At 42.3% G+C, this 24705-nt stretch overlaps 1 protein-coding gene across 3 annotated transcripts in view; it reads left to right on the top strand.

Moving 5' to 3' along the window:
* CREBBP (CREB binding protein) overlaps window positions 1-24705 on the top strand; it is a 154087-nt gene that overhangs the window by 13947 nt on the left and 115435 nt on the right. For all 3 annotated transcript variants that reach the window (XM_049903809.1, XM_049903808.1, XM_049903810.1), the window contains exon 2: window positions 15087-15799. In XM_049903809.1, coding sequence (XP_049759766.1) covers window positions 15087-15799 — 713 coding nt within the window. The remainder of the gene's footprint in view (window positions 1-15086; window positions 15800-24705) is intronic.

Below are 24705 nucleotides of genomic sequence, written 5' to 3'. Positions count from 1 at the left end.
TTCCAGGTGTTTATCACCTGGTACTGAAGCTGATCACCTGGGCTTGAACACCCAGGAGTGGGAGAGCTGCCTTAAAAAAAATCAATTTCCTTAATTAAATAGGTAGTCCACTCACATGGTTCAAAAATCAGAACAGGACAAAAAGCTGTAGAGTGAGCACCTCCCTCCATCCAGCTCCCCCCAGGTGAGCTCCATGAGTAGTTTCTGGTGTTCTGTTCCAGATTTCTTTACCTATATTCAGGCAGGTGCTAATGTCGATTCTTATTGCCCCTTCCTGCCTTTTTCTTCTTAGTCAAGGTAGTGTCCTGTACCCACTGTGGCACACCTCTACATGTCAGCACACGGAGAGTTTCCACGTGATCTTTTTATAGTTGCCTAGGATTCTGTTGGGGGGCGGTGGTGGTTCAGTGGTAGAACTCTCACCTTCCATGCAGGAGACTTGGGCTCAATTCCTGGCCAATGACTTCATGCGCAGCTACCATCCACCCATCTGTCAATAGAGGCTTGTGTGTTGCTATGATGGTGAACAGGTTTCAGCAGAGTTTTCAGACTGAGATGGACTAGGAAGAAAGGGCTAGTGATCTGCTTCCAAAAATCATCTAGCGAAAACCCTGTGGATCACAACAGTCTGATCCACAGCCTATTGTGGGGATGGTGCAAGACCAGCAGCTTTTTGTTGAGTTGTGGATGGGTTGCCATGAGTCAGTGCCACTTGGAGAAAGCTATCAACAGGATCCAGTTATCTGAGAGGTGCTGGTCTTGATTTAACCTACTCTCCTCTGAAGGGTGTTTAGGGTTTTTCCATCTTGCCCTCTCACAGACAGTGCTTTAGTGAATAGCCTCATACAATCATACGTGCAGGTATACATCTATAGAACAAGTTCTGGAGATAAAATTAATGGTTTAAAGGATGCATTTGTAACTTTGATCATGTCATCAGATTGTCCTCCAAGAGCTTGGATGCTGTTGGTTTTTTAAAGTTTTAAACACAGTATACTTAGAGCCAGCATAGATGTTGCTGGGTATTTTGTGTATTAAAAAAAAAACCAAACCTGTTGCCGTTGAGTCGATTCCAACTCATAGCAACCCTATAGGACAGAGTAGAGCTGCCCCATAGAGTTTCCAAGGAGTGCCTGGTGAATTCGAACTGCTGACCTTTTTAGCAGCAATAGCTTTGAACCACTACGTCACCAGGGTTTTTCATTTTGTATATTTTATTTATTAATATTGTGTAGTTGATGAATGGTGCACTGGTGCGCAGTGGTTAAGAGCTCTGGCTGCTAACCAAAAGGTCAGCAGTTTGAATCCATCAGCTGCTCCTTGGAAACCCTATGGGGCAGTTCTACTCTGCCCTGTTAGGGTTGTTATGAGTCACAATCGACTCGACGGCACACAACAGAAACAACAGCTGATGGATACTCAAGCTATTCTTTAGCTCATGATACTCCATCATTTTTTACCTTTCTGTTGCTTCTGATTTGTCCCTAATCTTTGGCTTGGCGCTCTGACTCCTACATTTGGCACGCATAGCGCTCCCACTTTGCATACGTTGTACACTGATGCCTCTCAAGTCTCCGTTGATGCCCAGCGTATGGTCTTTTTTCTCCTGACTTGGTATTGCTGCCTGTTTGCTGCAGCTCTGTGCACCTGGGGCAAAGGACCTGGTCCCCGGGTGCCCACTTGCTTGTTCTTACGGTGCGTGTGGCCAGGTAGTCTGAAGTGGTCAGGCATCTGGGGTCTGGGGCTTACTTTGCAGAGGATGGATCCTAGCTCAGCCCTCAAATTCCTTCTTCCAGGGCTGTCCTTGGCAGGATTGGCCCACCTCCAGCAGCTTATGAAGCTGCAGGGTGGGTAGGCAGCTGATGACAGCTCCTCACTGGTGCCCCAGTGCCCCCCGAGCTGTGGTGAGGAAGGAAGATGAACCCCTTTCTACTACCCCTGATCCAGACAATCTGGTGAAAGTTTAGGGGCTGCTGGGTCATTTATGAAGTCCTGGTGGCACAATGGTTAAGAACTTTCCTGCTAACCAAAAACGTTGGCAGTTCAAACCTACCAGCTGCTCCTTGGAAACCATATGGAGTAGTTCTACTCTTATAGGATTGCTATGAGTCAGAATTGACTCGACAGCAACAGGTTTGGGTTTTTTTGTTTGGGACATTTACAGTCTAGTGGTGGCATGCTGCTGTGACAGCCACCTTCAGTTCCAGCCTTGCATCCACGAAGGCTTCTTCCCTATTCAGGGCTGAGGGAGGCCACTCACAGACCATCTGCATTTGTTGTTGTTATTGCTAGGTGCTGTTGACTTGGTTCCGACTCATAGCGACCCTGTGCTGCACAACAGAACAAAACACTGCTCTGTCGTGAGCCATCCTTAAAATCGCTATTATGCTTGAGCTCATTGTTGCAGCCACTGTGTCAGTCCACCTCGTTGAGGGTCTTCCTCCTTTCCGCTGACCCTGTACTCTGCCAAGCATGATGTCCTTCTCAAGGGACTGATCCCTCCTGACAACATGTGCAAAGTATGCAAGACACAGTCTCACCATCCTTGCCTCTAAGGAGCATTCTGGCTGTACCTCTCTTAAGACAGATTTGTTCGTTCTTTTGGCAGTCCATGGTATATTCAATATTCTTCCCCGACGCCACAATTCAAAGGCATCAACTCTTCTTCAGTCTTCTTTATTCATCATGCAGCTTTCATGTACATGTGATGTGATTGAAAATACCATGGCTTAGGTCAGGTGCACCTTAGTCTTCAGGGTGACATCTTTGCTCTTCAACACATTGAAGAGCTCCTTTGCGGCAGATTTACCCAATGTAACCCGTCTTTTGGTTTCTTGACTGCTGCTCCCACGGCTGTTGATTATGGATCCAAGCAAAATGAAATCCTTGACAACTTCAATCTTTTCTCCATTTTTCACGATGTTACTCATTGGTCCAGTTGTGAGGATTTTTGTTTTCTTTATGTTGAGGTGCAATCCGTACCAAAGGCTGTGGTCTTTGATCTTCATTAGTGTTTCAAGTCCTCTTCAGTTTCAGCAGGCCAGGTTGTGTCATCTGCATAACGCAGGTTTTTAATGAGTCTTCCTCCAATCCTGATGCCCCGTTCTTCTTCATATAGTCCAGCTTCTCGTATTATTTGCTCAGCATACAGATTGAATAGGTATGGTGAAAGAATACAAGCCTGACACACATCTTTCCTGACTTTAAACCAATCAGTATCCCCTTGTTCTGTCCGAACAACCGCCTCTTGATCTATGTAAAGGTTCCTCATGAGCACAATTAAGTGTTCTGGAGTTCCCATTCTTCGCAATGTTATCCATAGTTTGTTACCATCCACACGGTCGAATACCTTTGCATAGTCAATAAGACACAGGTAAACATCCTTCTCGCATTCTCTGTTTTCAGCCAGGATTCATCTGACATCAGCAGTGATATCCCTGTTCCATGTCTTCTTCTGAAACCCGCCTGAATTTCTGGCAGTTCCCTGTTGATATGCTGCTGCAGCCGTTTTTGAAAGATCTTCAGCAAAATTTTGCTTGTGTGTGATATTAATGATATTGTTCTATAATTTCCACATTCAGTTGGATCACCTTTCTTGGGAATAGGCATAAATATGGATCTCTTCCAGTCCGTTGGCCAGGAAGCTGTCCTCCATATTTCTTGGCATAGACGAGTGAGCACCTCCAGCACTGTGTCTGTTTGTTGAAACATCAATTGATATTCCATCAATTCCTGGAGCCTTGTTTTTCACCAGTGCCTTCAGAGCAGCTTGGATTTCTTCCTTCAGCACCATTGGTTCCTGATCATATGCTACCTCTTGAAATGGCTGAACATCAACTAATTCTTTTTGGTGTAATGACTCTGTGTGTTCCTTCCATCTTCTTTTGATGCTTCCTCTGTTGTTTAATATTTTCCCTATAGAATCCTTCACTGTTGCAACTCAAGGCTTGAATTTTTCTCCACTTCTTTCAGTTTGAGAAACGCCGAGTATGTTCTTCCCTTTTGGTTTTCCTTCTCCAGCTCTTTGCACACGTCATTATAATACTTTACTTTGTCTTCTCGAGAGGTCCTTTGAAATCTTCTGTTCAGTTCTTTTACTTCATCAATTCTTCCTTTTGCTTTAGCTGGTTGATGCTCAAGAGCAAGTTTTCACAGTCTCCTCTGACATTCATCTTGGCCTTTTCTTTCTTTCCTGTCTTTTCAGTGACCTCTTGCTTGCTTCATGTACGATGTCCTTCCACAACTCGTCTGGTCTTCGGTCACTAGTGTTCAATGCGTCAAATCTGTTCTTCAAATGGTCTCTAAATTCAGGTGGGATATACTAAAGGTCATATTTTGGCTCTCGTGGACTTGCTCTGATTTTCTTCAGTTTCAGCTTGAACTTGCATATGAGCAATTGATGGTCTGTTCCACAGTCGGCCCCTGGCCTTGTTCTGACTGATGATATTGAGCTTTCCATTGTCTCTTTCCACGGATGTAGTTAATCTGGTTCCTGTGTGTTCCATCTGGCGAGGTCCATGTGTATAGTTGCCGTTTATGCTGGTGAAAGAAGGTATTTGCAATGAAGAAGTTGTTGGTCTTGCAAAATTCTATCATTCCATCTCTGGCATTGTTTTTGTCACCAAGGCCATATTTTCCAACTGCTGATCCTTCTTCTTTGTTTCCAACTTTTGCATTCCAATCGCCGATAATTATCAATGCATCTTGATTGCATGTTCAATCAATTTCAGACTGCAGCAGCTGATAAAAATCTTCTATTTCTTCATCTTTGGCCCTAGTGGTTGGTACGTAAATTTGAATAATAATAGTATTAACTGGTCTTCCTTGTAGGCGTATGGATATTATCCTATCACTGACGGTGTTGTACTTCAGGATAGATCTTGAAACGTTCTTTTTGACGATGAATGCAACACCATTCGTCTTCGAGTTGTCATTCCCAGCACAGTAGACTGTGTGTCCAATTCAAAAAGGCCAATACCAGTCCATTTCAGCTCACTAATGCCTAGGATATCGATGTTTATGCATTCCATTTCATTTTTGACGATTTCCAGTTTTCCTAGATTCATACTTTGTACATTGCAGGTTCCGATTATTAATGGATGTTTGCAGCTGTTTCTTCTCATTTAGAGTCAGTCGAGCCACATCAGCCAACGAAGGTCCTGAAAGCTTTACTCCATCCACGTCATTAAAGTTGACTCTACTTTGAGGAGGCAGCTCTTCCCCAGTCATCTTTTAAGTGCCTTCCAGCCTGGGGGGCTCATCTTCTGGCACTATATCAGACAGTGTTCTGCTGCTATTCATAAGATTTTCACTGGCTAATGCTTTTCAGAAGTAGACCACCAGGTCCTTCTCCTTTGTCTGTCTTAGTCTGGAAGCTCAGCTGAAACCTCTCCTCCATGAGTGACCCTGCTGGTATCTGAATACCGGTGGCATAGCTTCCAGCATCACAGCAACACGCAAGCCCCCACAGTACGACAAACTGACAGACACATGGGGAATCCACATTTAGGTAACTTAAAATTGTCTTAGCTGTCTGAGGGCACCTCCTCTAACTTCCCAGTGCACCGAATGAATGTTGAAGGCTGCCTGTGTCCAGGACTGGTGACTTAGGGTCCTGTGGACAAGAACTGCTTTGGGCTCTTTAAGGGGAAGGTAAATAGCAAACATTCAGGGAAGCAAGATTTCTCGGTACTTGATGCAGTGAAGCCATGAAGTGTATTTGGGAATGAAAAACTAAAATGTTAAAATTGTAATAGTAAATTACCACATAAGGTAGATTTCCCTTTTTCCAAGTAGAGTTACTCTTGAAAAATTGTACGAAGTACATTTTTAAAAATCAGATATTTCCCCTCTGACTTACATCACAGTTTCTAATTTGCCATAGATTCTTTTTGTTTGCACCTTTGCCATAGCCTGGTTTCCTTCCCCTCACTTCAAACAGTACAGCTCATGGTATTGAAGTATGTAAGCAAACTTACTAGGCAAGTTCCCATCTAGAAGAGTCCCCATGGATGGATCCTTCCGTAACATGAATATTTGTCCCATAATTTAGCTATATATTGGATTGTCCTACAGCCCTCAACACTTATATTAGCAGATAAGACTTGGGTTTTCTTATTTTTTTGGCATATGCTCTGCTTTGTATGATTGAATGACTATTTAAATGGGCATTTAAAAATGATTTTTCCCAGGAAACCCATTTCTTGTTTAGGACATTGTAGTGGGTTCCTTCCTGTTGTATCAAATTCACAACTGTTGGGTCACTGTAAGTCAGAATCGACTTGACAGGTTTGTTTTTGTTTTTAACCCAGGCTGTTCTACCATTTTGGAGCTCTTTTCTTGAAACTTACCAAAGCAAACCAGCCAGTTTGTTATGTTTGCTTAGCTTGCTGCCCTCTGTCCCTGCCTCTTGGAATGTTCTTTTCTCTTTTCCCGGTGTCCTTTCCCTCTACAGTTTGGTTCAGAGTTTGTCTCTTTCCTGAAGCCTTTCCTGATTCTGTCCACTCTGTATTCCACTTGTCTGTAAACTGTGATAGAAATGCATTTAAATGATATCACTGAGTGGTGACCTCGACCTGTCCTTCTCAATTAGATTATAATCTTCTGGGGAGGCTGCCTTTTACTCGGGTCTCACAGACAAACCCAGAGGCATCCTGCCCAGAGTGAGCGCCTGAGAACGAGGACTGGCTCCCTGCGGTAGTGAATGAGCAGGAGGGGCAGATGACTGTAGCAGATGAGGGATTCTGAGGAAGGGCCGGACTTCTTGCTTAGTGTAAGATCACTGTTCAGAATGAAGTAAAACCTCATTATTCTGTACTAATTAGGGGTGTGTGTCTGCATAATAGAAGCTTAAATTACAGAAGATGTCAGGAGAAATTTGCTTTATTTCCTAGTATTCATTGTTTTAAAAAAAAAAAAGTTAACTGTCTTTTGGGAACTTGTTTTAATGCCTAGATAAAAATTATTTTAATGGTATAAGTGCTAATAAAACAGCAGTTTTTTCTTTGTATCTTAGCTCCTCATTGTTGAAGAGTTGTTCCATTATTTATTTGCACAAGCCCCATGAAGTTTCAAAGCAAAGTAAGCTTTAATTCTACCAGGATGGTCATGCACATTCAGGGGTGACCGCATTTGCAAGGCTTTACCGTAGAGAGGTGGCAGTTGCCGAGCACCTAGCCAGCACCAGGCAGGTGTGCTAGGACCTGGGTATGCTGTCTTACCCACACCTCCTAGCAACCTTGGAGAATGGGCTGATGACAGTGGCGAAGACTGCTTGTTGAGCCAGGCTGAGTGCTGTATACCCATTGTATAATTTCATTCTTTGACCAGCAGTCCTGTGGGGCAGATACCGTTTTCATTTCCATTTAGAGCCAAGGAAACACACACAGGGAGGCAGGAGTAGTGAATGACTGAGCTGGGACCTGAACCAAGACCTGGCTGGGCACTCTCTCCACCATCCCATACTGTGTTTTCTGTGTTGTCAGAGCCTAATAACCAGTAACCAGGTGCCATCGGGTTGACTCCAACTCATGGCGGCCGTGTGTATATCAGAGTAGACCTTTGCTCCATTTTCAGTGGCTGGTTTTTTTTTGGAAGTAGATTGCCAGGTCTTTCTTCAGAGGTGCCACTGGGTGAATGTGAACCTCCAACCATTTGATTATCAGCTGAGTGTGTTAACTGCACCACCCAGAGACTCCCAACGTTTAATTAAGAATATATTAATAAGTACATTGAGGTTGTCTAGAATTGTCTGTAGGCCATCCCTCTTAATTATCTGGTGCTGCTATAACAGAAATACTGCAAGTGTATGGCTTTAACAAAGAGAAATTTTCTTATAGTCTAGGAGACTAGAAGTCTGAATTCAGGGTGCCAGCTCCAGGGGAAGGCTTTCTGTCTCTTTGGGTTCTGGGGGAAGGTCCTTGTCATCAGTCTTCCTCTAGGAGCTTCTTAGCACAGGGACCCTGGATCCAAAGGACGAGCTCCCCTCCTGGTACTTCATTCTTTGTGGCATGAGGTCTGTCCACCCCCTCTCTTTCTGCTCACTTCTCTCTTTAATATATCAAAAGAGGTTGACTCAAGACAGAACCTAATCTTGCAGATTGAGTCCTGTCTCATTTACATAACTGCCTCTAATTCTGCCTCATTAATTCAGGATTTACAGCACATAGGAAAATCATATCAGACGACAGAACAGAGGACAGTTACACAATACTGGGAATCATGGCATAGCCAAGTTGACGCACATGTTTAGGGATCACAATTCAATCCATAACAATATAATAATCTCATGTGAAAGTGTCTACTGTGGATGCCTAATCTTTAGATACTAGATTTTTTTGAAGTTTTATCATGGTAAAATACATATAACACAGAGCTTGTCGTTAGATGTTAGCTTTTGCAGGATGCATTGCCCAAGTTAGGTGAAGTTTTTTGTAACCAGTTTTGATTGAGGAATTAAAAATTCTTCTTGTAAGCTTTTCCAGGGTGAGTAAGTAAAGGAAGTTAGCTCTTGAAAGACTTAAGAGAAACATTGGAGTAGTCAGCATTACAGTACAAGTAATGCCAAAAGAAAATTTAAAGAAAATGATAAAAACATCTTTTTAAAAAAGAAAAAAAAAAAAGGCAGCCCTCTTGCACAGCAAATGAGGGATACAGGATGGGTAGGGAAGAGAAACTATCCATGGGAGGGGTGTTTTTGTGCTTGGAAGTAGAGAACTGTGAACACACAGCAAAACGTTATCAAAACCCTTGTCTAGTTTATTAAAGCCTTTTTCACGCCACTGTAATGACATAACGACATCTCGTCTTAGCATCAACCCTAAGATGCTGAGGTGTAGCCACAGAGGGAAAGATACTCAAATGGCTCCCTAGAAGACAAGAGCCTGCAAGAAGGCGGGAGAGGAGGGGAGAGAAAGATGCTGAGAACAATAACATTAACGGAGAGTTCATTAGTGAGTTTTGTTCTCTTTGTGTCTGTTTTAAGAAAGTGGTAATAAATGTGAAGGTTAATACTTGGTATCTTTGACTAGGCAAGTAACTTGTTAAAGTTGATACTGTGTATCTTCTGTAACTGGCACTTTTTGTCATTCAGCACACAGATCTTCTGAATGCCTAGCACATGCTGATCAGTCTGCTGGGCACGGGTGGGAAGTGGGGAACAACACAGCCATGCTCCCTGCCCTCATGGAGCTTGCAGCCTCCTGAGTTACACTGAGACGCTGAAGCGTAATTCTAAGATTCATTATGCTTATGGAGGATAAGAGCTTATATGCCAGTAGAGGGTATGATAAAGTGGTTTGTATGTGTTTTGACAGGAAAACCAGCTCTGTCAATACAGAAGCATTTTGAAGACCAGAATTGGGGGCTCCACATGCATTTCTAAAAAGGGAAAAGGGTGTTCTGACATAAAGAAGAGACTTTAGAAATCCTGGAGAAAGGTGTGTTTTATAGATGATTTGTTTTGACCTTGCTCAAACAAAACTATTTTCAAATGTTACTGGCTGTGCAGACTGATTTGCTCACCTGGTGTTGAAGTCTGTAAAATGGAAAGCTTTCTTCATCAGTCCTTGTTTAAGGTGAAATAGTGCATCCTGTTAACGGTTTAAGTAAGAATTGAGCTCCAGCATGTGTGGGGCCCACCATCTGTCCCCCAGGGTTGAGAGGTAGGTTATCACCCAGAACAAAGTTTCTGTGTGCTTTCCCAGTTTAGAAGTGAAACGTCCTTGCTATCTTACTTGGTGAAAACCTTCTCTTTCCCCGGGCTTGCTGAGTTTTTCTGTGACGTTTTCCCTCCCTAAGCCCCTTGCTGAGTCCCCAGCTCCTTTGAGTGTGATAAAGACTGGAGTGCTTGGAGCTCTTTTTTCTCTCAGATCAGCTTCATGGATAGGGTGAACTCCAGGTTGGCTGCCAGAAAGCCCCAGATGAGAGAAAATTCCTGTCCCTAGCCGTGGACATGTAACAGCAGTGGTTCCAGGAGATGGGAAAGTTTCCTGCTGAGGAGGAAGCCCCTGAAAACAGGGTGCTTGGTTAAGAGCTATGGCTGCTAATCAAAAGGTCGGCAGTTCAAATCCACCAGCTGCTCCTTGGAAACCCTATGGCACAGTTCTACTCTGTCCTATAGAGTTACTATGAGTTGGAATCGACGGCAATGGGTTTGGTGAGCACAAGGGCCAAGTCAGCCTCTGTGGCTCATTCCTGGCTTCCATTATTTATTTGTTTACTTGTTTGTTTGTTTGAACTCATTTGCTGTACCACTGGAAGAATGGGAAGAATGCCTTTGAGGTAGCATTAGAGAGAAGAGGAGTTACCTGGGATTGGAAGTGATAGCTCTCAGTCTTTAATCTCAGGCACTTCCGATGATTCAGATTGCTATTGCTCAACCCAGAATGCATTGGGACACTGGTGTGTAGAAAGCATAGCTGTGTTGTGTTGCAATATCCTGGCCTGCGCTCACTCCCCTCTCTCGATGTCTTGAACTAGAAGAGTAGGGAAAAGTGGTGACAGCCTGTGGTGAGAAGGACAGGTCTGTAGGTGTCTTCCACAAACCCCACCCAACCAGACTGCCTTTTAAAAAAAACACACCCTGTGTATTTGGGTGTACACAGTTCATATGTGTTTTGCCTGGCAGGTGGGGACATTAGTAGAATTAGTCAGCTCCCCTCCCCAGCTGGCTATGAGGTGTGTTTGGACTGAGTAGGATGAGAACAAGTGGTCAAGGTGGACAAGATGCGGCAGACCAAACAAAAACCAAAATGAGCCTAAGACAAAATGCCCTGCTTATAGTGATAAAAATTACATGTACACTTGGACAAGAACCAGAATAAAACATAAATGAAAACCGGTAAATTTGGGAGTGGCAAGGTGGTGGGTGAAATTTTAAAGTTAAAAACATTTCAGAGTAAAAAAAGTTTTTGTGCAAAAATAAAATGAAATACCCAGTATCTGGCCCAGAGGGCTCCAAACCAAAAAAACAGAACAAAACCAGTTGCTACTGAGTTGATTCTGACTCACAATGACTCTATAGGACAGAGTAGAAGTGTCCCATAGGGCTTCCAAAGAGCAGCTGGTGGATATGAACTGCCGACCTTTTGGTTAACAGCCAGGCTGTTTAACCGCTGGGTCACCAGGGCCCTTAAAGGCCCTTTTTATCATGTCATCCTGGGATATTGTCACCCTTGTCTTACGGATGAAGAGATTAAGGTGCAAAAATGAAGCACTTAGCTCAGGATGCATGGCTAATTGACAAAGTTATGGTTTGCGCTCATGTGTGAGCTTCAGTTTTCTTTCCTGTTCTGTGGTGACCTTGCGTGTTACCTCCCTGCTCTTAAGGGTTTGCCTGCTGCTTTGGGCCCAGCCATACCTCTCAGGAAAAGAGCTCAGGGACACTGGAAGAGCCAGTTAGGGTGGTCTGCAGGTTGTTCTAAGTTGTAAATAGAAACTCTCCCGCCCCCACTCAGGCAGACAGGCAGGGAGGCCAGTCTTTCATCATAGCTGCCGTGTTCTGGTTTAGACGCAGCTTCATTTTCTCGCGGGTAGACTCGGAAGCATACGGCCATATCTTTCTCCTGTGGTGCAGCTGATGGGTTCAAACCACTGAACCTTCAGTTAGCAACCAAGCACCTTAACCACTGCACCACCAGGGCTTGTGACGTTTAAACTGCACACTGAGCAAGAGCCCGCATGCTTGTGAACAAGGCCTGGATGGCAACAACCACAAAGCTTAGTTATGTTGGAGAGTGTTTTGGATTTTTTTTTACTTTATTGCATGTAATCTTTGTATCTGGAGACCTTGGTGAACCTCCAGATGCAGGACAACACAAGAGTCAAGTTCATGTCTCTCAAAGGCCCCTGTCTGGTAATCCTGAGGAAGCAGTCCCACATCGTGGGGCATCTACAGAACAGCTGACCTGCTCTCTTCAAAAATGTCAGAGTTAAAGAAAGGCAAAGGAACTGCCCTAGATTAAAGCATACTAAAAAGAACCAACAGGTAAATGCACACCTAAATCCTGAGTTGGATCTTACATCAGGGGAAAGGAAAAAAAAAAAAAAGACAGTATTGGAACAACTGGCAAAATTTGAGTAAGGGCAGTACTTCAAGTGTTCTGTCAATGTTCAATTTCCCAAACTTGATAAATGTAATATGATCATGTAAAAGGATGTTATTAGGTGATGCCTACTGAAATGCTTAAGAGGAAAGGATGAGACTGACTGCTGCTTAGAGTTAAAAACTAAAAGTGTGTGTGTGTATACGTGGCCATTATTATCTGATTTCTTACAGCCTGTTAGGAAGAAGTAGTTGTGGGTTAGAGGTGTTTTGCTAGGCACGTGTGTACAGAGAACTTTGGAGGCACAGAAGAGGGACTGGTTAGTTCTGCAAGGGTAACCTCAGAAGTTCTTCATAGCTGTCTGAGACTGTGTCTAATCTGTGTGGAGGTTGGGAGTGGGTTTTCTGGACCAAGAGAGAGCATGAGGAAGAAAGATGACTGCCATGTGTGCCGGCTCACTGTGTTAGGGCTAGAAAGTGGGTGAAAAAAGGGCTGAGAAGCAGGGCTTTAACTGGTTCATTCTGGTTGGAACCCCTGCTTAGAATTTGCGTTTCCACCCAGATATACTGAATCAGAATCTACATCTTACCGAGATTCCCAGATGATTTTATGTATAACACATTTTGAGAACTACTGCTCTATTGCGGATGTCTCGGAATTGGTCCCTAACCAACAACATTAGCATTGCCTGAGAACTTGTTAGGGATATAAATTCTCAGCAGGGGTTCAAGCCAGAACAACTGGTTCAAAGCTCTGCTGAGAAGTAGGTAGGGGCTGCATTCTGAGTGGCCTCAAATGCCGTGCTGAGGTATGTGAATGTCTCCTACAGACAGATGCTTCCAGCTGCAAGTTACGATAAACTCCAGCTAACGTGGCTTAAACCTTGCCGTGCATGGAGTCAATTCCGACTCATAGTGGGCCTATAGGACAGAGCAGAACTGCCCCATAGAGTTTCCAAGGAGCACCTGGTGGATTCAAACTGCCGACCTTTTGGTTAGCAGTCATAGCACTTAACCACTACACCACCAGGGTTTCCTGTGGCTTAAACAGTGGGACATAAATCATCTCACAAAACAAGTCTGAAAGGAGCAAGGTTCCAGGGTTGCATAATTCAGCAGCTCAGAGATGTCTTTGCTAATCCAGGCGTCTCTGTTTTTTGGCACATCCTTAACATGTGAGCATTGTTTCCTCTCTTCATTGCAAGGTAGATCCATTGTTCCATAATGAAATCTAAAGAAGAAAAGGAGTATTTCTTTCTGAGTGTCCCTTATTAGGAAAGAAGACCTTTTCCAGAGCTGTCTTACCTTCAGATCCCTTAGCTGGGATGTGTCACTTGCAAGGGAACTGTGACCATGGTGATCGGCTTATCCTCCTGCTGGGGAAGGCAGTACCCTTTCTTGGAGGAGCCACCTGGCCGCCATCCTGGAACCATGGGGTTTCCCCAGCAGAGAAGGGAAGGGCTTGTTGGCTAAGCAGTCATTAGGGTCTACCACAATGGGGGAAAATGGTTTTCATTTTCTAAAGACGGGTGGTTTGGGGGGAGAGGGGAGGCTATGATTTAAAAAAAAAAAAAAAAGCCCCATGCACCCATTACCCCCACCACTTAACCAGAACAGCTGTTTTTGTTCCTTGCGCGTTCATTTCCAGCCATTGTCCACTGCATTTATTCTTAATTAGTTCTAATCTTATTCTGTGTGCCATTTTGCATACATTTTTTATTTGCATATGTTCTTATATAGCATAAAATATTTTTCTACAGTTCTACGTCGCTCATAATTATGTTGGTAAATGTATAATATATTGTAACATTGCAAGGCAGTTTATTAAGCCTTACTGTTATTGGATAACAGTAATGATAATAATAGCTAATACTTAACATTTGCCATGTGCAGGCACTGTTCTAAGTGCTCTACAGCTTTTAGTTTGTTTAATCTTCACAATGACTCTATGAGATATAGAGGAAACTTCAGCACAGAACAGTTAAGGAATTTGCCCAAAGCCCCACAGCTGAAAATGGGGAGCTGGAGGCAGAGCTGGGGTTCAAATGCAGGCACTGTGATTGTAGAGTTTGTAACTGTTGTGCTAAGCTGCCTCTGGAGAGTGTTGTGTTGTGCCTTTTTTTTTTTTAATATTAGAGATAGTACTATGATGAACATATTTCTACACGTTTGTCCTTTGCACACATGTGCCTGGCGTGGTTGGTGGGGTTTGAAGAGTGCATGAGAGGTGAGGGAGTAGAGATGACAGAGAGACATTTCTCTAGAAGAATGTCACTTTTGAGAGGGACTGGGAAAAAGGAGGTGTTTTAATTTTCACGTGTTTGCGAGGGAGGAGGATCTGTTTTACTATTTTATCTTCCTCAGTGATAATTATCTGCTTGTGTCCGTTGTCCTACACAGTCAGTATGCTTTTCAGTGTTCGTGTGGGTTATGCTAACCCTCTTAATATGACACACGTTTTTAACTGTTCTTTTATTTTCAACTACTTTTAGTTTCTGTACATGTTCTTTTTAAAGTTATTTCTGCAGCTTCAATACCTTGAGACATCAGTGATGTCATGTTAAGGCTAGGTTTTTTTTTTAAACACATTTGTGTAATCATTTAAGGTTAGGCTTTACTTTAACTTCCCCAAGTTGCTACTCATCAAACCTGAAGCCCAGTTCTTTTTTACACACGTACATATATTCTTAAAGACATTCAACATTATAATCCAGTGAATTTTTGGACTTGCTGTTGCTTTCTTTTAATTTGTATGTTTGCCTTTGTCCTCACACCACACTCTTTAGTTATTGTTTCAGAATACATGATAAAATCTAGCAGGGCTTGCCTTCCTCAGCTCTGGTTAACTCTTTCTTTCTCAGAATTTGAAAACCGTTCTTTGTTTCATTTTCTGAAGTGAACTTTCAGATCATTTTGACATTGCTCTTAAGACACGTGTTTCATGTTGAAGGCCCTGTAGTTTGAGATCATGATAACATGTACAGCAGTTGAAGAGCTACTGTGATTGCTTCGTTTCTCATTGCCATTTCTGTTTAATTTCTAGATTTTGGATCATTGTTTGACTTGGAAAATGATCTTCCCGATGAGCTGATCCCCAATGGAGGAGAATTAGGCCTTTTAAACAGTGGGAACCTTGTTCCAGATGCTGCTTCCAAACATAAACAACTGTCAGAGCTTCTGCGAGGAGGCAGCAGCTCTAGCATCACCCCAGGAATAGGAAATGTGAGCGCCAGCAGCCCTGTACAGCAAGGCCTCGGGGGCCAGGCCCAGGGACAGCCCAACAGTGTGAGCATGGCCAGCTTGGGTGCCATGGGCAAGAGCCCTCTGAACCAGGGAGACTCTTCCGCCCCTAGCCTGCCCAAACAGGCAGCTAGCACCTCCGGTCCTACCCCCCCTGCCTCACAAGCACTGAATCCGCAAGCACAAAAACAAGTAGGGCTGGTGACCAGCAGCCCCGCCACGTCGCAGACTGGACCTGGGATCTGCATAAATGCAAACTTCAACCAGACCCACCAAGGCCTCCTTAGTAGTAACTCTGGCCACAGTCTCGTGAATCAGGCCCAGCAAGGGCAGGCGCAAGTCATGAACGGATCTCTCGGGGCTGCGGGCAGAGGAAGGGGAGCCGGAATGCCGTACCCCGCCCCCGCCATGCAGGGGGCCTCGGGCAGTGTGCTGGCCGAGACACTAACACAGGTGTCACCCCAAATGGCCAGTCATGCGGGACTGAACACAGCGCAGGCTGGAGGCATGGCTAAGGTGAGTAGCTAGGTGCTTGATGCTTCCTGGCCTTACTTTTCCCAGAACCAAGTGATATGTTAAATGGGATCACGTGACCTGTTCCTGTTCCTCCTAGCAGGCTCTCCAAACTCAGTTTGGAAGGGACGGATCTGTTATCCGGAACCCTTCTTTCCCAGGTAAAAGATCTCTGCCCTATGTCTTTAGAATGAGTTCTCAAAGAAGCCACCAATAGGGTGGCTGGCACGTCAGGCAGTTGAAGGTGTAGGGAATGTATTTGGACTGATTGCTGATTTTCAACTCTGAGGAAGATGTGTAGGCATAGGAGCACACACCTCTTGGGCATCAGCTTCTTGTTGCATCAGTGAACCCTGTAAGGGATGCGTGACCTACGCTGTGCCCAACTGACGAACTCGTTACTCATGTATACCAGGACCAGGTGCTGTCGTGCCCACTTCAACTCTTGCCAACCATATGTGTCAGAGTAGAATTGTTTTCCATGGGGTTTTCAGACCATGATCTTTGGGAAGCAGATTGCTGGGCCTTACTTCTGAGGTGCTTCTGGGTAGGCTCGAACCTCCAAACTTTGGGCTGTAGAGCCAAGTGCATTAGTTGTTGGCACCACCCAGAGCCTCCGCGTTGTACAGCCATCCAGTAAGGTATTTGTCACCGTGGCCTCCATTTTAGTGATGAAGAAGGTGCGTTCTGAGTGTTTTAGCTCAACTACTTGCCACAATTATAGGGCTAAGAGGTGGCAGAGCTAGGGGAAGCCCAGGCCCCTGAGGAAACCCTAACATGGTGGCTCTCGAAGTGGGATTCCCGGGCCAGCAGCGTCAGCATCACCTGGAGACTGGTTAGAAATGCACATTCTCAAGCCTTACCCCAGACCTGCTGAATCAGAAGCTCAGGGGGTGGGCCCCGTTACCTGGGTTTTAAGATGCCTCCAGGTGGCTGTGAGGCCTGTGCGAGGTGAGGCCTTGCTCGGAAATGGTCTGGGCTGTGGTTGGCAGCCAGGAGCCTTGCAACTGGTGTGTAGAGTGGGAGATGAGCTTTGGGGGAGAGAAAAGGGCAAGACCAAGCTAAAAAGCAGACAGCTGAGAAAGATAAAAGCTGACAAGGGAGGAAGATCGAGGGAGAAAGGCAGGCTGGTTCCTGTTGCAGTAACAAACACTCCAGATGCTCAGCCACAAGAGGTTTCTAAACTGCAGCCACTGGCGCACTGTTTCAGGGAGTATTTGGTACAGCAAATTCCAGAACAGAAAAACAGTTTGGGCTGTTGTTTGGGTATGATTAGTCCCAAATGAGGGATGGGGAGATTAGGGGTAGAACACAGTTCCTCCACAGTGTTGGCTCGAGCATCCTGTGATGGCTACAAAGCCCTTCCTGTGACTGTCTTAGGTAAGGAGAGGCTTTTTTTTTTTTTTTTTTTAAACTTAATAAAGTGAAATAATTCGCAGAGTTAAAATAGCTTTTACCTCTTTTGAAACATTAGTTGTACCTGGTATTTGAAGAGGGTTCTGTGTGTGCATGCCTTTTTTAGGGTCTGGGGTTGAGAAGGGATTTCTAATGGATTCGTGGTTCCCGGGTAGATGATGTTTTTGCCTTCTTAATAGCCTCACCTCAGCATTTTATCTACCAAGTAAGAAAACTTTTTATTTAGAAGAATTCAAATCGTATAGAAAAGTAAGACACATTGCAGTGGTTCTCAAACTTTTTAGTCTTGGAACCGCGGAGTAATCTTAAAAATCAATGAGGGCCCAAATGATAGTTTTAAAAATGTGGATTACGTCTATCAGTATTTACTGTATTAGATATGAAAAGAATCTTCACATGTCATGAAGCCCTGGAAATTCCACTGTGTACTTGGGAGAGAATGAGAGTGAAAAGGGGAGAGAGTGTTTTAGTAGTTTATGAAAATGATTTTGATTTTGTGCCCCTCCCCAAAAGGTCTGGATCCCCGGACCACACTTTGAGAGCTGCTGATACAAATAAATCTATGAAAAGTAGACTTCGTAAACCTAACACAATATTGTTATCACATATAAATAAACAATTTCTTCACACTATCAGATGTCCACCAAACATTCAAATTTCCAGTTGTCTAATAATGTCATAATTTATTTTTATAAATTTTTACTTAAAATCTTAATAATCCGTATTTCATTTGGTTAACATGTCTCTTGAGAATCTACTAATATGTAGAATCCTTACAGTTTATTTGTTAAAGAAACTGATAGTTTGGTGGTGGTTGTATGCTTTTTGTCCCGGGGAGTTGCCTGCAGTCCGAATTTTGCCGATTGTGTCTATTTATCATTTCACAGTCTGCTGTCTGCCCAGGTTTTTCCTATCATCCTTGAGTTCTGTTTGTACAATGTGAGCTCTCTTCCAGACAACACTTTGTGAGCGTTCGCTGTTTGGGAAGTGAGCCACGTGAGTGCTACGGTGGCAGTCAGCTCCATTTCCTGTAGGTGTCCCAGAGAGGTAAATGGGCTGGGGGCTGGAATTTTTGAAAGATTTGTCATACCCTTTGGGTGGGACACAAGACAAATAGTGATGAACAGATAGTAACAGCAAGAGGCAGGTTTATATTCAGCCATCCCTTCTCTATAACATCACTGTAGCACAGCCAAATAAGATCTTCACGTGCACACCTTTGAAAAGATAATTTTATTTTAAAAATTATTACTGTAAGTTGTGCTACCATTCTTGCTATCCTTTTGCAAATTATTCCACCACCACTATGGTGGCACAACTTGAAGAATGTAATCAGTGTCTGAATTGTAGATGTAGAAATTGTTGAAATGGTACGTGTGTTTTCACCAAAATAAAAAACGTTACAAAAATTATTACAAAGGAAGTATTCCCTACAAAATAACTTTAAAAAACAGCAGCTCACGTCAGCACTCCTTACAGATAACCACCTCTATACAGCCAATATTTATTAATACACTTTTTTAATACAAGATGGAACCAAAGGACGTAAGCACCTTGCCTGTTTACTTACCAGTATGCCTTAGATGCCTTCCCATGTCAGCACATACAGATTTTTCTTGTTTTTTCTACTGATAGAAAAGTGTTCCATTATGTCATGCACCATAATTTGTTTACTTAGTCCCCCAATGACAAACATTTGGACTGTTTCTGCATCTTCACGAGTACAAACAGTGCAGCAGTAGATATATCCTTGTGTAGGCAAATCCACAAGCATTGTGGAATAGACTTCTGAAAAGCTAGACTACTGGGTCAAAGACTGTGTTAAATGTTTTTTGTTTTGTTTCTAGAAAGTAATCATGCACATGGTTTAACAACATAAATAGCATTAAGGGCAAGAACTGGAAAGTTCATCTCCCTTAGTTTTTGACCCATGATTCTCTCACCAAAGGCAACTGCTGTTTTTTCTCTGTTCTGCCAGAGATGGTCTGTGCATGTAGAGGAGTGTGTGTAGATATCTCTTCTAAATGTAGAGTATAATATGCACACTTGTGCAAAAAAAGTGTATATATCATCCCTCCCATCACATACACTCTTAACAGTGTAAGTTGGAAATTTGTTCCATGTTGCATATAGCTCTCAGCCATTCTTAATAGTATGGTAGTCTTCCTAATTTGGGTGTATCTTGATTTATAGGAGTAATGTCTATTGGCTGGACATTATTGTTCCCAGTGTTCTACAATTGCAACAATTTTGCATTGAACTTACCTGTACATAACATCTTTGTATAGTTTCTGGATAAATTCTTGGAAGTTGAATTTCTAAATTAAAGGATATTACATTTTTAATAAGCACAAAAACCAAAAACCCAAACCCGTTGTCATCGAGTTAATTCCAATTCATAGCAACCCTAACAGAGATATTGCCAAATATTCTCCAGGAATGTTGTGCAAATTACACCCTCACTAACAGTGAATGAATTCTTGTTCCCTAGATCTCACCAGTACTAGATATTATCATTCTTTTTATTATTTGCCATTCTGTTGTGTAAAAAAGCCATATTGTTCTATTTTGCATTTCTTTTTTATGCATCTTTTCATAAATTGGCATTTGTTTTTTGCTAATTGTTAGCATATAACCATTGTCCACTTTTCTCTCGAATGGTTTCCCCTTTTTTTTCTTGTTTGTTTGTAAGAACTCTTTGTATATTAAAGATATAAGCCTTTTGATAAGTGTATCCAAGCCTTTTCCCCCTTTTTTATTTGCCAAAATTTGTTTTACCAGTGATATGGCCACATTTGCTTACAATATGATAGCTGTGTTTTCGCCAAATGGATGTGTTCAGTTTTTATAGAAATGAATTTTTCCATTTTTCTCTTTATGGCTTTTGGGTTTTATTTCATATTTAGAAATGCTTTCCCTGTTTCAAAATTATGACACAGACTGCAGTTTTTTTTTCCCTTAGATCTGTAACCCAGAATATATTTTGGCTCTTACAAGAAGTGAGATATAGAAATCCAGTTCTATATTTTTCCAAATCATAGTTGCCCGAAAAACAAAAAATAATCTATTGCCTTCAAGTCAATTCCAACTCATAGTGACCCTATATGACAGGGTGGAACTGCCCCATAGAGTTTCTAAGGAGCACTTGGTGAATTCGAACTGCTGACCTGTTTTTTAGCAGCCGTAGCACTTAACCACTGCGCCACCAGGGTTTCAGTAGTTGCCCCAGTACCATTTATTTAGATATTGGTCATCTATGTTTTTGCCTGTTGACCTGACATGCCATTTTTGATATAGGCTTAATTCAGTTTTCATATACATGGGATTTGGGTCTAATTCTGGTCTCTCTCTCTCCTTTTTTTTTTTTTTGTTCCATAGATTTTATCCTAGCTGTACAAAGAATTTTAATGTATGATGGCGTGAGTTGCCCTTCGTTCCTTTCCAGGACACCGTTGTTTTCTTTGCCATTCTTATAAGTTACTCTTTGAAATGGGTGGATCTCCACTCTGGCTGTGCATCAGAAGTAGATGGGGCCTGAGCCCCTTTGCAGACCCATTAAACGAGGGTCTCGGGGGGTGTGGGCTGGGCATTAATATACTTTATAGTGCCTTAGGTGATTTTCATGGCAGCTGGCAGAGAGAAACCGCTGTTTCAAACCGTTTTCAAATTCTTAAAATTAAAAAAATTTGGGGCATTTTGATTGTGATTATATTGAATTTCATACATCATTTTAGGAGAAGTTTGACATTTTAACAGTTTTGTGGCTTCCTGAGTCTTCTTATCCTATAAATACAAATTACATCTTTTCCTGGAATCTTATATTGTTAAGGAGCATGACATCATTTTCTTCATATAGGTGTTATGCCTTTCTTATTTCTGAATGTATTATGGCTTTTTTTTGCTATTGGAGGTGAGTTCTTTTTATCCAACTGGCTATTGTTTTTAGTATAGGAAAGATGTTGATGTGTATATGTCACTTTGGTAATCTGGCTGCTTTATGGCGGAATTCTTATTTATTCTAATTCTTTTTCAGGTGAGTCGCTTGGTTTTCCAAGTAGACACTCATCTTTTGCATTATTGATACTTTTGTATTCTCCATGCCAGTGTTTATGCTCTTAAGCATCCCTCTCTCGCATCTGACTTGAATAGAGATACATCTAGCATTTTGTTTTCAAGCATAATGTTAGCTTTGGTTTGTAGTCAACAAATGTATTTTCTAAATTGAGGACTAATCTATTCCTCATTTATCAACTGTTGGGTTTTATCAAATGCCTTTTCAACATCTATGGTGATTACCCCGTGATTTTGCTCTTTTATTTATGTGACAGATTATCTCAGTAGATTTCCTAATGTCAGACTGAACCATTCCTGTAATTATGAAATTAGAAGTTAATGTATTGCTAAATTTTATTTGCTAGTGTTACATTTAGAATTTTTGCTTCTCACTAATCAGTGTTGAAATTGACCCATAGTTCTTTTTTGTGTGCCATCTTTGCCAGGTTTTGATATCCATGTTATGTTAACATCTGTTCTCCAGAACAGTTTCAGTAGTGTTGGAAAGATCTGTTACTTCAAGGCTTAGGAGACTTCACCTGCCCAATTGTGGGGGCCTGAGCTTATTTTTGGGGGTGACTTAAGATCTTTGACCCTTCTTTTGCTATTTTCTATGGCTGTTGGTTCTTTTAGACTTGGTCTCTTGGGTGAATGCATTTTTCTTTTAGAAAAGTCTAAATTTACTTTATTTCTGAGAAATACTCAAAATATGTAACTCTTTAATCCTCATTTAAAAAAGTTATGAGGTAGGTACCCCTGTTACTTGCATGTTAAATATTAAGAAATGGAATCCCACAGAAGTTAACTAACTTGATGATCACATAGTGAGTAGGCACAGAGCCAGGACTGGATCCCTGGTAGTCTGGCTCAGGGCCTCTTTTTTAATCGTGCTTTGGTTTTTGAGTGAAAGTTTACAATTCAAGTCAGTTTCTCATGCAAAAGCTTATACACACATTGTTATGTGACTCTCGTTGCTCTCCCTATAATGTGACAGCACACTCCTCCACTCCGTTCTTTATTTCCCGTGTCTATTCAACCAGCTCCTGTCCCCCGCCCCCGCCTTCTCATCTTGCCTCCAAACAGGAGCTGCCCACATAATCTCATGTGTCTACTTGAGCTAAGACGCATACTCCTCACCAGTATTTTATGTCTTATAGTCCAGTCTAATCTTTGTCTGAAGAGTTGGCTTCTGGAATGGTTTTAGTTTTGGGCTAACAAAGAGTCCAGGGGCTGTGTCCTCTGGGGTTCCTCCAGTCTCAGTCAGACCATTAAGTCTGGTCTTTTTACTAGAATTTGAGTTCTGCATCCTACTTTTCTCCTGCTCCACCAGGGATTCTCTGTTGTATTCCCTGTCAGGGTAGCCATTGGTAGTAGCCAGGCACCATCTAGTTCTTCCGGTCTCAGGCTGATGGTCAGGGCCTCTTAATCACTAACTCATGCCACTTGTCTCTTTGGTCAGTTTTATAATTTATATCTTAATAGAAAATTATTTTCACCCAGGCTGTACAATTAGTTAACTTAGAGTTGTACCAAAATTCTTGTGATTTTTTTGCTTTCTCATTGTATGTAATTATTTCCCCTTTCTCATTCCTAGTCTTGTGTGTCTTGAAGAAATATTTTAAATAGGAAATGAGCCATTCCAGCAACATGGCAATAGTGTTAACAGGCATGATACAAATTTAAAATGAAACAAAACAGATTTCTCCATCCATTTCAACAGTAGCAGAAGGTGATATGTAATCATATTACCTTTTTTGGTAGCATGTTCTAGTTTTCTACTGAAAATAACCCAAATGCTTGTCTTTTAGAAGGAAAGCAAAAAAAGAACAATATATAATAAGTGGAATTCGAAGTGGTACACACACTGAAGTTATTCTGGCCATGGGGGGTTGAGAGTTGTTGGCTTTGCACAAAGAAGGTGGCAGAAGGAAGCCAGAAGCTGGTGGAAAAAGGAAGATACTTCGATGTATTTGGCCAAGAGGTCCAGAATCTTTCTAAGGTTGATAAAAATTTGCTCTTGTGGCCTTAGAAATCCTTTTAATCCTTTCTTATAACTAACAGGATCTGAAAAGGGACCAAAACAGTTTGTCTATAAACTTCTGGTAGCCAGGCACCATCTAGTTCTTCCAGTCTCAGGCTGATGGTCAGGGCCTCTATATCTTAATAGAAAATTATTTTCACCCAGGCTATACAAAAGATTAGAGTTTATTTTTTTAATAGGATTTTTGGAATATCCTTTTTTTAGAAAGTGATGAGAAAATGTAGATCATGCTTTACCTGGAGCTCTCCCTAAGGCTTTGACTTAGATGGAGGCTTCCCTGGACTCAGTCAGCCAACATTTTGGTCAGAAACCAGAAAGTGGTAGTTCTCAAAGTTGAGCATCTGACAGAACCACTGGGGGCTTGTTAACACATGTGGCTGGGCAACACCCCTGGAGATTCTGATTGAGGGACCTGGGGCGAGGCCTGAGATGCTGCAGTTCTAACCAGTTCCCAGGTGATGCTGGTCAGGGACCACACTCTGAGCACGTGTGCTCTACAGGAATGGGCTCGCAGCGCAGGTGTGTCAGTAAAGAATTAGTAGGGCTAAGCTAGCTATTAAAGGGACCACTAGTCCACTTTCTCTATTTTGGGAAGATAATTAGAAAATTTCAATATTTAATAGTAAGAGAAGTGATACTCTACATTTGTTTGATGCTGTCACTCTTTCATGTAAGGTCATCTAATCCTTAAAGCGATGCAGAGAAAATCAGAGAATTTTGTATCACATAAATCCTAAGTTAGCCTTTTTTAAAAGATCATAACAAAAATAAATTATCACTTTCTAGAATGAAAAGATTGAAAGCTTTGAATTAATACAGTGCGATGCGGGATATATGTAACTCTTGTGGTCACAAGTTTCCATCAGCAATTTTGAGCAGTTTTGTAACAGCTCAGTAATCTTATAACTTTAATGGAAGGTCTTCATAATTGTGCTCTAGAATGTGTGATTCAGGACATGCCTACCTTCCCATGATACTCATCCATGAATTAATTTCTTTAAACTTTTTAACTGTATATGGATATTAAATGTCTGGCATGGATAGTACTCCATCTGTTTATTAAGCTTAGTAGTAGCAGCAACAGCAGCAGCTCAGAGTGCCTACTACAGTTCAGCTCAGTGCTTAAGCACAGAGCTTGAGCTCTGGACTAAGCTACCTTAGTTCAAATCCAGGCTCCACCGGGTATTAGCTGTGAGGAAATTACTTAATCTCTCTGGGAAACCCTGCTGGCGTTGTGGTTACGACCTATGGCTGCTAACCAGGAGGTTGGCAGCTCAAATCCCCCATGAGCTCCTTGCAAACCCTGTGGGGCAGTTCTGCTCTGTCCTCAGGGTCGCTATGAGTCAGAATTGACTCGATGGCAGTGGGTTTTTGGTTTCTCTGGGTCTTTTTTTTTTTT

This window comes from Elephas maximus, chromosome 12 (assembly GCF_024166365.1).
Source record: "Elephas maximus indicus isolate mEleMax1 chromosome 12, mEleMax1 primary haplotype, whole genome shotgun sequence".
NCBI classification, from domain to species: domain Eukaryota; kingdom Metazoa; phylum Chordata; class Mammalia; order Proboscidea; family Elephantidae; genus Elephas; species Elephas maximus.
This window is presented reverse-complemented; position numbering and strand designations above follow the sequence as displayed.